At 36.4% G+C, this 17443-nt stretch overlaps 1 protein-coding gene across 2 annotated transcripts in view; it reads left to right on the forward strand.

Annotated features, from left to right (window-relative positions):
- The window catches only part of CNBD2 (cyclic nucleotide binding domain containing 2), an 82732-nt gene that overhangs the window by 49724 nt on the left and 15565 nt on the right, over window positions 1–17443 (forward strand). The window contains exons 9-10 of one of the 2 annotated variants that reach the window (XM_051979221.1): window positions 816–984; window positions 13845–13977. In XM_051979221.1, coding sequence (XP_051835181.1) covers window positions 816–984; window positions 13845–13977 — 302 coding nt within the window. The remainder of the gene's footprint in view (window positions 1–815; window positions 985–13844; window positions 13978–17443) is intronic. The other variant, XM_051979222.1, reaches the window with a different exon arrangement.

Raw genomic sequence — 17443 nt, forward strand, 5'->3', positions numbered from 1 at the left:
TGGTGTTAAGATCAGAATAAAAAAAATTAAAGAAAATAAAAAGAGAGAAGGTTTTGTATCAAAGGTTAAAAAATGGAGACTTCTGAATGGAGGGGGAGGGAGGAAGAGAGAGACAGAGAGAGATGGGAGAGAGAGGAGAGAGAGAGAGAGAGAGAGAGAGAGAGAGAGAGAGAGAGAGAGACAGAGACAGAGACAGATACATAAAGACACACACACACAGAGATAGAGACAGAGAGAAACAGACAGAGAGAAATAGAGAGACAGAGACAGAAAGACACACACAGAGAGAAAGAGAGAAAGAGAGAGACAAGGACAAAGACAGAGACAGAAAGAAAGAGAAAGAAAAAGAAAGAGGTGGGGAGGGAAGGAAGGAGGGAAGGAGGAGAGGGAGGGAAGAAGGGGGAGGAGGGAATGGGGAAAGTGGGGAAAGGGAGAAGGAGAGAGAGAGAGAGAGAGGAAGGAGGGAGAAAGGCAGATACAGAGATGCCTCTAGAAAGTTGGGTGAACAAACCACGCAGAGGATGCCCAGAATGACATTGACACATGCACAGGATAAGAAGAATGGGTTGCAATCAATACCAGGGGAGGGAAGTATATCTTTTGATGAAAATGCCAATCTGTCAAAGCATCAATGTATTTATACCAGCTTATTTTCTGCATGCCTTATTTCCATTTTTGTGCTTGTTTTTTTTTTACATAGAAAGATTTTTTAAAAGCACTTAAAAATTTTAAACTTAACAATCTTAATGGAAACCCACTCACCAATCAAAGATGACTGCATGCTTTGCTTAGAGAAATCTGCTTTTCTCTTACAGAAAGATCATCCCGGAAAAGGTTTAGAGATTTTCAGATCAAATCCTATCCAGTAATGGACTTCAGTAATCTGAAAATGGCACATATGGAGAAGATTAGGCAGAAAGAAAAACTTGACACTCTCAAAGATGATAAAGACAATCCAACTGAAGAATTAAATTCAGAGAAAAAGTGAGTAGGGTTTGGGGAACATGAAAGCTCCAGGCTCAGAGTGGGGAAGGACATGATGAGATTGCTAGGTTTTTCTTGGAGGAGACAGTTAGGAAAAGGTGGGAAGCACTACCTCATCAAAGAAGCATCCAGCCCTAAAGTCTCATAACTAGAAGGGACCTACCTGAAATCCCCCCGGTTGCTCAGCTGCCCACTAGCCCCCTCATTACAACAGCTTCTCTACACTTGAATTTAGCATGTACTTATTTAAGTATTGTCTTTGAAACACCATCAGGAGATAATGAATTGGGAAAATAGGGACTTGCTGATTCAATTGAATAAATATTTATTAAATGCCTTCTATGTGCAAAGCATTATGTTTGGTGCTGGGGATATAAAAACAAAACTAGAAACAATCCAGTTCTCAAAGAGGATGCGTTCTATTGATAGATACATTGTGCCGAGCTGGGATAGGATTATATTTGTACAGACAAGTAAATACAATACAATCTAAGGAGATAGAGAGAACTGACTTTGATGGTAATCAGGAAATGCTTCTTATGGAAGATGACACCTCACCGGAGTCTGGAAGGAAATCAAGAATTCAAAGGGGTAGAGGTGAGAGCAGGTGCATTCCAAGTACAGGGAAAACCTTTAAAAACGCATAGAACTGTAAGATGAACACCAAGTTCAGTGTCAAATGACCATTTTGAACATTGAGTGTATGAAAAAGGATTTTCTTATCCTCCCAATTTAATTGCCTTATTATCCTAGCTACATTGATTTTGTTCATATAAAAGTTTTTACATTTTATGTAATCAGAAATGTCTCTTTTATCTTTTATGATAATCTCTCTCCTTTTGCTTGTTTGAGAATTCTTCCCATAGTCATAGTTGTGCAAGTTACCTCCTTCCATTCTCCTCTATTTAAAAAAAAATGATGTGACCTTTTATATTAAAATCAAAAATCCATCTAGAGTTTATTATGGCATGGGCTGTATTGAATAATACACAAAAAAGCTGCTACAAATATTTTTCTACATGTATCACATTAATTTTGAAATATATCTCACCCTTCTGTCCTATTTAGCAAGTTGTTCCTTGGAACCAAGATCAAAAAGGAAGATTAAAAAATGTAGTTCAATAAAACTAGCCAACACATCAACCTTATTTGGCATTATATATAATCACTATTCTCCACAAGGATAATTTTTAAGCTATCCTGAGGGAAAGAAGAAGATAAAAAAAAATGAAAAAGAAAAAAAGATTGGATCCTGCAGCCGGAGGCATTGATAATAGATATTATAGAGAAGGCTAGCCTACTCAGTCCTTTTTTTTGGGGGGGGGCTTCTTTTCTTTGCCAAAAAACATTTATCTTTAAACTGGAAATGCCAAAATAAAAATGGCTACTAGGTATCTGAAGATCAACTTACCAAGACATACTTGGGACTTCTATTGCTACTACTACAAAATACTTTTTATCAAAATAAAGGAAGGCAAATAATTGGGGAGATTATTCTATTTCATGATTTAGTCATATTTACATAAGAAAAAAATGATACTAGCAAAACTCATTTACAGATTTAGTGCCGAACCAATTAAACTACTAAAGGTTTACATTTAGAACTATCTATCTTTGGTTAAAAAAAAAAAAAAAAGGATTGAGTAGACCAGCTTTCTCTCTAGTATCTATTATTTTTTTATGGTAGAAAAGAATTGGAAAAAGAGTGGATACCCATCAAGTGGGGAATGGCTGAACAAGTTGTGGTACATGAAGGTAATGGAATATTATTGTTCTATAAAAATGATGAACAAGCTGATTATAGCAAGGCATTTACATGAATGATGCTGAGTGAAACAAGCAGAACCAGGAATACACTGTACACAATAACAGCAAGAATATGCGATGATCAGCTATGAAAAGCTTGGTTCTTTTCAGTAGTTCAATGATCCAAAGCAATCCCAATAGTCTCTGGACTTTTTCTGCATCCAGAAAAAAGAACTAAAGAGACTGAATGTAAATCACTTCTTTTCTGGTTTTTTTTTTTTAATCTGTACCATGATTTTTCCCCTTTGCTCTGATTTTTCTCTCCCAACATGAATCATAAGCAATGTGTATTAAAAATAAATTAACTACAAAAAAGAAAATTAATGTGATATGAAAATGAAAGACATCAACAAAAAAGATGAGGTTTTTTGTGTAATATTCTCTTTAAAATGTAATGTTCTCTGTTGAGGTTTTCTTGGGGTCTCTGGGAGCAGCCTTCATTTCATTTCAGTAATCATCACATGATTAGCCAGGGGTTAAAGTCCAAATCCTTTAGTGTCTCCTTCAAAGTCCTATCTCCTTCACTTGGGCTTGGCTAGTTTTCTGGAGGCCTTCCGGAGTCTTGGTTTCAGTGGAGAAACAAAGGAGGAGAGCCTGCCACCAAGGTGGTGTGAGATGGGATGAATCTGTCTGAGTCCAAAAGCTTGTGCTCCAGCCTTCAGCCTCCAGCCTTCTGTCTGCTTGTCTCTAAATCTCTGAATCTCCCTGGCTGAGGCTTCTAGCTTATATGCCCCATACTGAGTACAAACCAATCATTATATCACTAGGAAACCATTATTTGTTGTATGATTAAATCAGTGCTAAACTAGATTTAACCATTGTCTCCTCAATTCCACTTAGTACCTTGTTTCAAGTTCTGACCCATAACATCTCCTTGTAGGATTAAATCAATCATACTGAACCATGCTAAATTAGATAACTATGTCTACTATATCAATTCCACTGATTTAGTACCTTGTAAGAATCCTTTGTTTCAAATTCAGAGTTCTGGCCCATAACATTTTTGTACTTCTTATCATTTTTCATCAACCTTAGCTCATTCTTGATGTCTCTAAGAATTTACAAATGAAAACTTTGTAAGACTTACCTGGCCTGTGTATTCATTCTCTATTACCCGTTCTTGCTTCAGTCTTTTACATTTTTGGACATATTTTAATTTTTATATATCATTTTTCATATTCTACTTTTTATTATAATTATTTGTATTTATTTGTATATTATTTGTATGTGTTTCTTTTAAATAGTATTTTATTTTTCCAAATACATGCAAAGATAGTTTTCAACATTCACTTTTGAAAAACCCTGTTCCAAATTTTTCTCCCTCCCTCCCCTTTCCCTCCTCCCCAAGATAGCAAGCAGTCTGATATAAGTTAAATATGTGCTATATTCTTCTAAACATATTTTCATGTTCATCCTGTGCAAAAAAAAAAAAAAAATCAGATCAAAAGAGGAAAAAAAAGCATGAGAAAGGAAAAAAAAACAAACAGCAACAACAAAAAAGGTGAAAATACTGTACTTTGATCCATATTTAGTCTCCATAATTCTCTCTCTGCATGTGATTGGCATTTTCCAATCATAAATCTATTGGAATTGCCTTCAATCATCTATTGTTGAAAAGATCCAAGTCCACTGCAGTTGTTCCTTACGTAGTCTTATTGTTACTGTGTACAGTGTTCTCTTGGTTCTGTTTACTTCACTCAACATCAGTTCATGTAAGTCTTTTCAAGCTTTTCTGAAATCAGAATGCTTATCATTTCTTATAGAACAATAATATTCCATTACCTTCCTATATCTTAACTTATTCAGCCATTCCTCAACTGATGATTTCTAGTACAAATATTTTTTCACATGTATGTCCTTATCCTTCTTTTATGATCTCTTTAGGTTATAGACTCAATTTATATGTCTTTCTAAAGTATAAGTTGGAATTAGAGTGCAGATTGATGCACACACACACATATATGTGTGTATTGAGAGACATGACTAATCTGTTTCTTCATTTCTGGGATCTGAAATTTTCTCTAGCTGGCCCCTATGCCTGGAAAGTATTCCCTTCTCTGTTCCAATTAGTGATCTCCCTGACTTCCTTAAAAATCTCATCTTCTAGAGAAAGCTTCCCTTAATCCCTCTTAATTCAATTGCTTCCCTTCTTTTAATTATTTCCTACTTATCCTATACATAATTTGCTTTATATACTATATAACATTTGCTTATATGTTGTCTCTTCCATTAGATTGTGACGTAATTCATTCTTGAGGGCAGGAACTTTTGCCTCTTTTTGTATCCCTAGTACCGAGAACAGTTGGCATGTAATCACTATTAAATGAATTGAATAGAAATGAAATATGGGAATTTGTTTTGCTTGATTACTTATGTTTACAGAGAAGGGTTTTGTCTCTTTTGCATTTTCAGAAAGGACTGAGAAAAAGGTGGATTTTTGTTAGAAAAAAATAAAAATAATAAAGTAGAAGTTAGTGAGTTCCTTGTGTTATCCACATTGATCCTTTTTTTTTGTTGTTAACTTGCCCTTTTTCTCACCATTAAAATCATTTATGTTATGTCTTTAGTTTCTTCTTCTATTTTTCCTCATCTCTCTAGAGCTGACATTTTCTGTGAAATTTTAAGACATGATATCTGACCTATCACTCCTTTGAACCCTTTAAAATCTCATCTCTCAAAAGCCAAAATACATTTCAGACCACTTCTAATTTTCCTGGCCTCTATCACAGATCCCAGAATAGACTGGGTCACTTTCCTTCAAGGATCCCCCTCATTGTCAGAATTAGATTCAGAATAATGGCTTCCCCAATTACTTTCTTTAGATTTTTAAGAATGAATTTATCATCAAGAAACCTAAGATATTCTTTTCTCCTATTTGGAGGAGAGAGACAAACAGACAGACAGGGAGAGAGGGAAAGCGAGGGAGAGAGGAAGGAAAAGGAAAGGAGGGAAGTAAAAGAAGGGGAAAAGAGGGGGAGACAGAGGAGAGAGAGGGAAAGTAAGAAAAGGAGAGAGAGAAAGAAGAAGGGAGAGAGGGAGAAATCCAACAGATAATCAGATAATTGGAGTCTCCTATCACTACTCTGTTAGTAATCTGTTTCCTAAACTCATTCCTTTCCTCCTCCTCTCAGAATTTGCTAACTATATTCTCATGACAAAATCACTAATCAACAACAATTGCTCCCTTCTTCCATTAATCTGAAATTTTGCCAGACAACAAGCTATCTGAGGGCAAAATTGTTTCATTTTTGTTGTCTTTTAGGAAGTTAAAGAAAGCAGAAGCAGTTTGATGGCCAAGCCAATAGAGTGCTGGTCCTGGAGCTAGGACAACCTCAGTTCAAATATGACCTCAACTTAATAATTAAATTAGCCTGGCCAAGTCACTTAACTCTCATTTGCTTCAGTTTTCACATCTGTAAAATGTGGAAAATAATAGTATTTACCTTTCAGGGTTGTTTTAAGGATCAAATGATATTTGTAAAGTACTTATTTAGCACAGTGCATAGCATAGAGTAGATACTTGATAAATGCTTGTTTTCTCCCTTTCCTTGTCACTTGTGGCATTTAACTGCCTAATAAAGACTTGTTGATTGTTATACTTAATGCTTTCCATTATTCTTTCTTCTACTGGTTTCTGGATTCCCTACATGAGTATATTTTCTTCATATAAAATGCTATGCTATCCCCTTCTTTTCTCCATTCTGTTCATTTTGAACAAGGAGGAACAAGTTGCACACCCTTCCAAGAAGCATATTCCAACCAGGGTTCCTCTTCTACCATGTATCAGTGATACCCATGAGGTCAAATTTGCCTCCTTATGTTATGATTACTGGTTTGCTTTGCTTGTCTCCCATAATTTGTGCATTTGAAAATACACATCTGAGGTGTCATAGGTTTTGTTTCTGTCTCTTCTTTTGAATTCTGTCTCCTGGGAATTTCTGGGCATCTCTACTGTTATTCTTGCTACCTTGTAGTTATCTTCAATTGTATTTATTTTACTAGACAATTTTATTCCTTTTTTTGTTTGTTTAAAGCACTTTTCGTTAGATTTGCAAAAAACTCTCTTTTTTGTCTGAGGTAATTGGAGTTAAGTGACTTGCCCAGGGTCACACAGCTAGGAAGTGTCAAGTGTTTGGGACCAGAGTTGAACTCAGGTCCTCCTGAACTCAGGGCTGGGGCTCTATCCACTGTGCCACCTGGCTGTCCCAGATCTGCAAAAACTCTTAAGCAAACACACACATACACACACACAGAATCCTCATGAAGTATATTCCATTTCTGGACAACATCTTATTCTTCCTATATTTTAAATTGTGATCCAGAAGCCCATTGTTTTTAAGAAGATGGTATATGAGAATAGGTAATGGATTTCTGGAACCAGCATCAGTTGTTCACATCCTAAATCTATCTTGTCTTACACCCTTGTCTTCTTTGGTAACAGGGTTTAAAACACTCCCTGTGACCATAAAGACTTCATTTTCCTGACCAGAACTGCTCCTTTTTTTTTTTTTTTTTTTTTTTAACATTTCTTCCTGCATTGCTTCTGGTAGTATCATGGCACCATGTGAATCATCAGAAGCTGGTAGTAATCTTTATGTTTTTAAAAGCCTTGGATGATTTTCCTTTCAGTTCTGTTACAATTGTTCATGAAAAAAAAATTTCCTATCACAACATGGTTACCTTATCTTTTTTTTCCTTTTTGATGAGCTCCAGCTCCAATAGCTTTAATAATGTCACTCTATTCTTTATATAACTTACAATGGGCCACAGTAGGGTTTTCTAAGTTTTTCAATGGAATGACTTGAAACTGTTTGGAATAATACTGTATAGCATTTAAGTTTTGGTGTATAAATATTCAGAATATACTGTAGTTTAACACTGCATTAAAATATTTCACAGTATACCAGGTTTTAAGTGAATAGAATTTTTTGGCTGAGTTACTTTTAAATGAACAAAAAAATTTCTTCCCAACTTCCTCTTTGTGGGTTTCTGAGGTTTAGGGATAGTATTTATTTTTTCCCTCTTCAAAATGTTTTTTCCCCTCTTGTCTCCTTGAGCAGCTAAAGTACAGGGAGTATTTTTCACTCTTTGTCCAGGGACAGGTAGGTGACAAAGGCACTGACAGTGAGGAATTTTTCTTGGGAATGCAACTCAACAGAACAGCATCCACTAAGATTTCCATCCATTGACTTCTTGCTTATAAAGATCATGGGTTCAGAGGTGATCATGGCACAACTTTTCTTGATTTTGTCATGAAAAGTTAATGGCATCCATCAAAGCCATAACAGTGTTGGTTTTGCAATGGTGGGCAGCCACTATCTCAGCTACTTTATCCATTAGTTTCATGGTAACATCTCCATGTACAAAACTGTGTAAAGTACAATCAGGTGGTCCCACTAGATCAAGGTTTCCAGGTGAACTAGCTGTAGCTGACAGGGTTAATAGAAAACTGCATCATATCCCCTTTCTTCTACTTGGTTTTCATAGGTTCTGGCTTTTGAGCTTCATATGTCTTCCTGCCCCCTTTTTCTTTTTCCTTTCTGGTATTCTCAAGCATTTAATCCATATTCTTTGGTGGGAGGGGCACACGCCAGGTCAACATCTTGTTGGTCACTCTTCTAGCACTGGTGAGGACCAAGGTGAGTTTGAACTGTAAGAGATTTCTGCACATGGGGGAAAAGGAATGCAGCCATTTTATCTTGGCCAAGGCAGCCACATAGGGGTCTTCTTTCTGACTATTATAGGTCAGGTACTTATGATAGCCCCAGCCTATCATAATCAAGATTATCCCTCCATGGACATTGTCTGAGATGTTGGCATCTTTTAGACTAATTATCTTTTGATCTGGACAGTTTCTTCTCTTAACAAGGTGGTGGGACTCCCAAGATGCTACTGGGACTCCCTGGATTCCAAGCACATGGCTGTCTTTTCTTTATCTGAGGAAGCTACAGGAGAAAAGGAGAACAATTCAGAATTTTCTTTTTTCTTCTTCTCAATAGTATTTTATTTTTCCAAATACATGTAAAAATAATTTTCAACATTCTTTTTTGTAAGTTTTTGAGTTCCAATTTCTTCCCTTTCCTTTCCCCCCCAAAACAGCAGTTAATCTAATATAGGTTAAATATGTGCAATCTTCAGAATTTTCTTTTTTTCTTTTTTAAAAAATAATTTCTTTGTTTCAACAGATTTTTTTTAATCATAGCTCTTTATTTTTCAAGAATTTTCTAGTACATTGTTAACAAATATTATTCTCCTCATTTACAGACTAGGAAAATGAAACACACAAAGGAGAAGTGACTCCATGACTTCCAGATCTTTATTCTTGGGGAACTAGTAGAGTTAAAGGCAATGAGCTCTAGGGGGGAAAAGGTATGTGGCAGGGGCAGAACTTGGAATCACCAGAGCTTTTGGTTTAAATTGTGGCTTCAATACTTTACTAGTTGATTTGTACTGGAAAATGAATGGATGCCCATCAATTGGAGAATGGCTGGGTAAATTGTGGTATATGAATGTTATGGAATATTATTGCTCTGTAAGAAATGACCAGCAGGATGAATATAGAGAGGACTGGCGAGACTTACATGAACTGATGCTAAGTGAAATGAGCAGAATCAGGAGATCATTATACACTTCGACAACGAAATTGTATGAGGACATATTTTGATGGAAGGGGATTTCTTTGACAAAGAGACCTGACTGAGTTTCAATTGATAAATGACGGACAAAAGCAGCTACACCCAAAGAAAGAACACTGGGAAACGAATGTGAACTATCTGCATTTTTGTTTTTCTTCCCGGGTTATTTATACCTTCTGAATCCAATTCTCCCTGTGCAACAAGAGAACTGTTCGGTTCTGCAAACATATATTGTATCTAGGTTATACTGCAACATATCCAACATATAAAGGACTGCTTGCCATCTAGGGGAGGGGGTGGAGGGAGGGAGGGGAAAAAATCGGAACAGAAACAAGTGCAAGGGATAATGTTGTAAAAAAAAAATTACCCTGGCATGGATTCTGTCAATATAAAGTAATTATTAAATAAAAATTTAAAAAAAAATACTTTACTAGTTGTATAACCTTGGGGAAAACCACTTCTTTTCTGGAGCTTTAGTTTCCTATTTTATAAAATGGGAATAAAAATACTTATAGTGGCCACCACACAGGATAGTTGTGAGAAAAGCATTTAGTTAACCTTAAGGCAACTGATCAATCAACAAGCTCTTATTAAACAACTACTACATTTCAGGCACAGACTAAGAATTAGAAAATGGGAGTCATGATGATTACAACAATGATTTCACTTTGGTCTTCTGTTGACTCATCCTTGTGTACACATAACCTTGGGTTCTTGAAAACTGTAACAGCTGGCTACCATTAATAGAGCTTTAAGATTTGCAAAAGAATGGACATGTATTATCTTATGGTAAGGCAGGTCTTACTATTTTTTTTCTACTTTACAGATGAGGAAACTGAGTCTGAGTGAGCAAATCACCTAGCCCAGAATCATACAGCTAGTAAATGTCTGAGGCAGAATTTGAACTTGGCTTTTCCTGACTTCAGGGCAGATAGGTGACCAGGTGGATAGACTCACTGGACTTAGAATCAGCCTCAGACAACTAGCTGTATGATCCTGAAAAAAGTCATTTAACCCTATTTGCTGCCTCAGTTTGGCAAAATGTAAACGTAAAAATTGTAAAATGAGTTGGAGAAGGAGATGGCAAACCTCTCTAGTATCTTTGCCAAGAAAACCCCAGATAGGATCATTAGTATTGGATATGATTAAAATGAATGAACAACTGCTTCCTGACGATAGGTCCAGTGTGTTACCTTAATTATACCAATGGGCCATGAGCTCCTATCAGTCCCAACAATGTAGAAAGGCTTTAAATTTCCATCTGGCAAACTCACAAAGATTATGTATTTTAAGCTGTAGATCTGTAATGCAATATGATTTACACTGGTGAAATCAGTGCCTACACAAGTAAAATTGGATCCTTGAACTATTTTTCCACTACATTGGGATGAAAGGATCTTAGGTTGATCATTTTTGGCCAACATCCCTCACTTTGTAAATGAGGAAACTGATGTCCAGGGAAGGGAGGAGCCTGCCAAAGTAACCAAAAAAAGTCTACATTTGAACCCAAGCCCTTTGACTCTAAAAGCAGTGCTCTTCATCCTCCTGCCTTGAAATAGATGCCACTAATATTGGAAATTTCCAGGAAAGGAAGTCATTAGGTTACCAGTTAGAGTATCCATTTAGTAGAATATATGTTCCTTGAGGATACAGAAGGTTTTTCATTTTTATTTTCAATCCTCAGAATTTAGCTCAATGCCTTGCACATAGTAGGTACTTAATGAGTGCTTATTGATTGATTGGTTGGTTAATTGCCTTAAGATCTGAAAGTGCTTTCTTCACATCCCTGTGAGAAGAGTGCATGGTGTTACAAGTTTTTCCATCCCCATTTTGCAGATTAGGAAATTGAGCCTTAGAGAGGTGAAATGTTTTGCCTCAGTATGAAGTGCTTAGTTAATCCTTGTTTAATTGAATTGTGAACTGATTCACTTTCCTTCTGGTCTAACCTCCATCTCTCCTGTTGTGATAAGAGCATGTCTCTCCCTGTGGGGGAAGATATTATCCTTATACTTTGTCCACATCTACCTGAAGGTTTCTTTGAGGTGGGGACTTGAAGATTTTCAAATTAATTCACCAAGCATTTATTAAATGCCTATTCTATACTAAGATGGAGGGAAAAACAAACAAGCCCTCTCCTACCCCACCAAAAAAAAAAAAAGAAAAAAGAAAAGAAAGAAATCCTTGCCCAAGAACCTTGTATTTGTATTGAATATAAACCATGTGGACTTATCTTTGTTCTCCTCTGTTGACAAAATGACTGGCAGAGTTTATTATCACTTTTTATCACTATATAACTTTTATCTTTGTAATCCCAGATCCTCAAAAAATGATTATTGATGTTTTGATGATTAACAATTTGTTGTTGCTGTTAGTCATTCCTTTTAGTTATGTCTGACTCTCCATGACCCCATTTGGGATATTCTTGGCAAAAATAATGGAATGATTTGGCATTTCCTTCTCTAGCTCATTTTGACATATGAGGAAACTGAGATAAGCAGGGTCTAGGGTCAATATAGTAAATGTGTGCCAAATTTGAACTCAGGAAGATGAGTCATCCTGATTCCAACTCTATCCATTGCTCCATCTAACTATCCTGATGATTAATAATAATTACCATTCCAATTAATTTTTTTATCTTAAAAATTTTTTTATATAGTTTTTTATTTACAAATATGTGCATAGGTAATTTTTCAGCACTGACAGTTGCAAATCCTTTTGTTCCAACTTTTTCCTTCCTTCCCCCTATCCCTGTCCCCAGATGGCAGGTTGACTAATATATGTTAAATATATTAAAGTATAAGTTAAATATAAGATATATATATATACCTGTCCAAACAGTTATTTTGCTGTACAAAAAGAATCAGACTTTGAAATAGTGTACAATTAGCCTTTGAAGGAAACAAAAAATGCAGGCGGACAAAAATAGAGGGATTGGGAATTCTATGTAGTGGTTCATAAGTCATCTCCTAGAGTTCTTTCACTGGGAGTTCTTTCAATTCACTACTGTTCTATTGGAGCTGATTTGGTTCATCTCATTGTTGAAGTGGGCCACGTCCATCAGAATTGATCATCATATAGTATTGTTGTGAAATAAATAATGATCTTCTGGTCCTGCTCATTTTACTCAGCCTCAGTTCATGTAACACACTCCAGGTCTTTCTGAAATCATCCTGCTGGTCATTTCTTACAGAACAATAATATTCCATAACATTCATATACCACAATTTACTCAACCATTCTCCAATTGATGGGCATCCACTCAGTTTCCAGTTTCTGGCCACTACAAAGAGGGCTGCCACAAACATTTTGGCACATACAGATCCCTTTCTCTTTTTAAAAATCTCTTTTGGATATAAGCCCAGTAGTAACACTGCTGGTCAAAGGGTATGCACAGTTTGATAGCTTTTTGAGCATAGTTTCAAATTGCTCTCCAGAATGGTTGGATGTATTCACAATTCCACCAACAATGTATCAGTGTCCCAGTTTTCCCACATCCCCTCCAACATTCCGCATTATCTTTCCCTGTCATTCTAGCCAATCTGACAGGTGTGTAGTGGTATCTCAGGGTTGTCTTAATTTGCATTTCTCTGATTAATAATGACTTGGAGCATCTTTTCATATGGCTAGACATAGTTTCAATTTCTTCATCTGAGAATTGTCTGTTTATATCCTTTGACTATTTATCAATTGGAGAATGGCTTGATTTCTTATAAATTAGAGTCAATTCTCTATATATTTTGGAAATGAGGCCTTTATCAGAACCTTTGACTGTAAAAATGTTTTCCCAGTTTATTGCTTCCCTTCTAATCTTGTCTGCATTAGTTTTGTTTGTACAAAAACTTTTCAATTTGATATAATCAAAAATTTCTATTTTGTGGTCAATAATGATTTCTAGTTCTTCTTTGGTCATAAATTCCTCCCTCTTCCACAGGTCTGAGAGGTAAACTATCCTATGCTCTTCCAATTTATTTATAATCTCATTCTTTATGCCTAGGTCATGAACCCATTTTGATCTTATCTTGGTGTATGGTGTTAAGTGTGGGTCACTGCCTAGTTTCTGCCATACTAATTTCCAATTAATTTTTTAAATTACCCTTAAGGAAAAACATTCTGCAATAGGAGACAAAATTTACATAACTAAATACAAAGTAATTTGAGTAGATACTACCAACTCTACATATTATGAACAGAGCCCTGTTTCCTTCGGTTATTCATGGAAATGGGTTCTTCATGGTAAACTCAGTTTGCTAACTCTGGTTAAGTGGGAATTCTCCTGGAAGGGGGAAAAGTTAATGATCAATAAAGATTGCTTAATAAATGTTTGTTGACTGAGTCACCTAATATATTCAACTCCTCCTGAGCATCACAAATGGACATTCAATCTCCTACAAGAGATTCCCTGAATCCTTCTATTTTTAGATACTTCAGGATTGCGTCCACTTCCCCCCCTGTCTCCTGTACCATGGTGATGACGGAGTTTGGACCACTTCCTCAGGAGGCTGTGGTGGGTGTCTATGTGAAGATTCACACCCTGGAGCCAGGTGGTATTCTGGTAACGTATTTACCTGGGTCCTAGGTCCAGCTACTAGTAACACTGCACTGTTTGTAATTGCAAATTTTGGAACCCATTAGAAAGCAAGAGTCCCATAGTACTGGATTTAATCAGTGGGCTAAATTTTGTAATGCTGGAGAAACTGAGGCAAGATAGAGATTAGAAAGTTTTTAATATTTTATTTGGATTTCTGAAAGGGAAAGTTGTGCTGTTGCCATATTGCCCCCAGGGCTGCTGTCGAAAGTTTTCAGCAGAGAATGTCCCTTTACTATGAAATATATACCCTTGGCTCCAAGCTTGGGTAGCTAAACAAAGACAGGGGGTGGAGTCCAAACTCTGGTACCATCAATCCAGTTCTGGCAGGTTGTGGGGTAGGATTATAAATTCTTACTAACTGGGAGTGAAGGAGGTGTCCATCTAGAGCCAGGAAGTCTGAAACTTAGAGATATAAGCATGACAATTAGGTATCTGAGCTAGAACATCCGGAGTCTTACCTTCTGGAATGTCAGATCTCCACAGCCCTAATTATCTCAGTTCTAATGAGCAGAAAGAGGGTTGCAACCAGGGAAACCAAGGCAGAATAAGTTAGGAAAACTGAGGCAGAACAATTTATGGAAACTGAGGCAGGACCATTAGGGAAACTGAGGCAGAACAATTAAGGAAATAGGCAGGACAATTAGGGAAAATGAGTCAGGACAATAAAAGGGAACTATGGCACAACAGTTTCAAGATTTAGCCTCAGAAGTCACTTCAAGCCTCAGTTTTTTCATCTATAAAATGTAAATAATAACACTGTTCACATTACTCATTTCACAGTGTTTTTATAAGAAAGACTGCTTTGCAAATTTTATGAATTGTTCTGTAAATGTAAATTATTATTACATATCTGAGTGAATTATGTCCCCTTTAAAGGTCCCCACTCTGCCTGCTGGGAAGCCACACCCTGATTCCAATCACATTATTACTCTCTTTCATGCATTTTTGGATTTCAGTTAGGAGAAATTCTGTTTTATATCTTTATAATTTAAAATTTTTTAAAGATGAAGGCACTGAGGTGCAGAGAAGTTGAGTTATTTGTCCAAGTTCATACAGGCAGAAGTTTCAGAAGTGATACTTGAACTCATCTTCCTGACTTCAAGGTCAACTACTGCTTAATCTATACAATATCTTGGTGTTGTTCAGTCATTTCAGTTATATCTGCTATTTGGGATGTTCTTAATGGAGATACTGGAGGGTATCTCTACTGGAGGGTTACATCTCCTTCAATTCACTTTACAGATGAAGAAACTGAGACAAATAGGATTAAGGGATTTGCTCAGGGTCACCCAATCCAAAGTATGTGCAAAATATATATCTAGTGAATACAAAACAATTGAGGGTGGGTTGGGGAGTATGAACCTTGTCTGGAGAGCTTGGGGAAAGGTTTCTTGGATTGGGAAGTGATCAAGTGATCAAATGAAGTGATTATTTCAAAAATTGGAAGTGAAGGTGAAAGAAATGAAGAAGAAGACTATTTCAGACATAGAGAACATATTAGAAAGATATGGAGATGAAATACTCACATATAGGCAAGAGCAAATACATTATCTCGATTGGTACATCATGTGTTTGAAGAGAATTATGTGAAGTGTCTGCAAAGATAGGCTGAAGTCAAATAATGATAGACTTTAAATCTAAAGCACTGGCATTTTATTTTAGAGGTGATAGGGAGCTGTTGGTGCTTCTGGACCAAGAGTGATTTAGTTGGACTTTTGTTTTAGAAATATCAAGCTACTGATATGGATTGGAATGGAGAATGGATTGGAAAGGAGAGATTCTATAGGTAGGGAAACCATTTGGGAGTTATGGGAGGGGACGTTATAGGCAGAAAGTGACAAAAGCTTGAATCAGATGGTAGCCCTGTGAATGGAAGGAAGGGGATGGATATCAGAGATGTTATAGATGTAGAATTAACAATTCTTGACCACTGTCTAAAGATAATGAATAAAAGGAGAGGGGGGGGAGGGAAAAGGATGATTCCAAAGTATTGAACTTAGGGAGCAAAAGGGAATTCTGGTCTAAATAGAAATAGGAAAATGAGAAGAAATGATGGGTTTAGTAGGAAAGACATTAATCCAATAGTATTTATGTTGTTGGTGTAAGTCATTTTTCAGGCATGTCTGACTCTTTGTGACCCCATTTGGGATTTTCTTGGCAAGAATACTGGAAGATTTTGCCATTTTCCTCTCTGGCTTATTTTACAGTTGAGGAAAGTGAGACAATGACTTGCCTGGGCTCATACAACTAATAAGTGTCTAAGGCAGATTTGAACTCAGAAAGATGAGTTTTCCTAACTCCAGATTCAGTACTCTTATCTACTATGTTACCTAGTAAGCAGTGTCATTGAGAAACCAGGAGAAAAGGGGATGGACAACATCATCAAAAGTTGTAAAGATGTCTTCTTAACGAAACGACATCATGAAAAGCATAAAGATTAAGAGCAAGCCACCAGATATATCAGTTATAAGATCAAGTAACATTACTTTGAGAAAAGTGTTTTAGGTGGGGTCTTGGAAGATCACTGGGTCATTGGGGGGTCATAGATAATTTTTTAGATTTTTCTTTCTAGAAAGTGGAGGAAAATTACAGGAAAATCCCTTGAGAAGATGGCAGGATCAAATGACTATTTGTTAAAGATGAGGGAGACCTGGCATATTTATAAGCAATTGGTGAAGCTCCATTTGATAAGGAGAAATTAAGAACAAGGAAAGAAAGAAATGATCAAAGGTACAGGTTCCCAGAAAAGCTGAGAAGGGATAAAATGAAGTGCACAAGGAAAAGAATCAATGTAAGAAGGGTCACTTCTTTAGAGACATCAAAGGAAGAGAGAATAGGAGGTAACGTAAAACAGAGCTGTTAAACATGTGGCTTACAACACTTCGAAGTGCAGTCAGAACCAAAGTTAAAATGTAATCAGAGATATTTAACAAAATAAATGATAATACAAGAAAACATACATAATGTTAATATGTGGTTTTCTAAATCAATATATGGCCTGAAGGGGTCCTTATTTTGTTTTAGTGGCCCTGTTTCTATTTGAATTTTATAACATTGGGTTAAATGTAGATTAGATGAGACAATGGTGGGCAGAAGAAGTTTATGATAGCTGGACCTAATTTTCTTGGTAAAATAGAGAACAATATCCTTTCCTGAAGAGGAAAGAAAGATAGGGCTTGAAGAGGAAAAAAAAAGTTTGAAAGAGCTTTAGCAAAGACAGATAGTCAACCAGAGGAAAATAGAAAGATTACCATGCTCTTTTTAGGGCCAATGTGAGTCTAGATGACATAGGATAAATTTGGAAAAGTCAGAGTGTGGGGGTAACCAAGGTGGGGCTTGGCAAGGGGTGTATGGAAAATGAATAAGGAGAAAGACATTCAAGGATAAAGGACCACACTATGGTGTTAAAGGTGAAAAGGAAGAGCAGAGG

The sequence above is a fragment of the Antechinus flavipes genome, chromosome 2, assembly GCF_016432865.1.
Source record: "Antechinus flavipes isolate AdamAnt ecotype Samford, QLD, Australia chromosome 2, AdamAnt_v2, whole genome shotgun sequence".
NCBI lineage: Eukaryota > Metazoa > Chordata > Mammalia > Dasyuromorphia > Dasyuridae > Antechinus > Antechinus flavipes.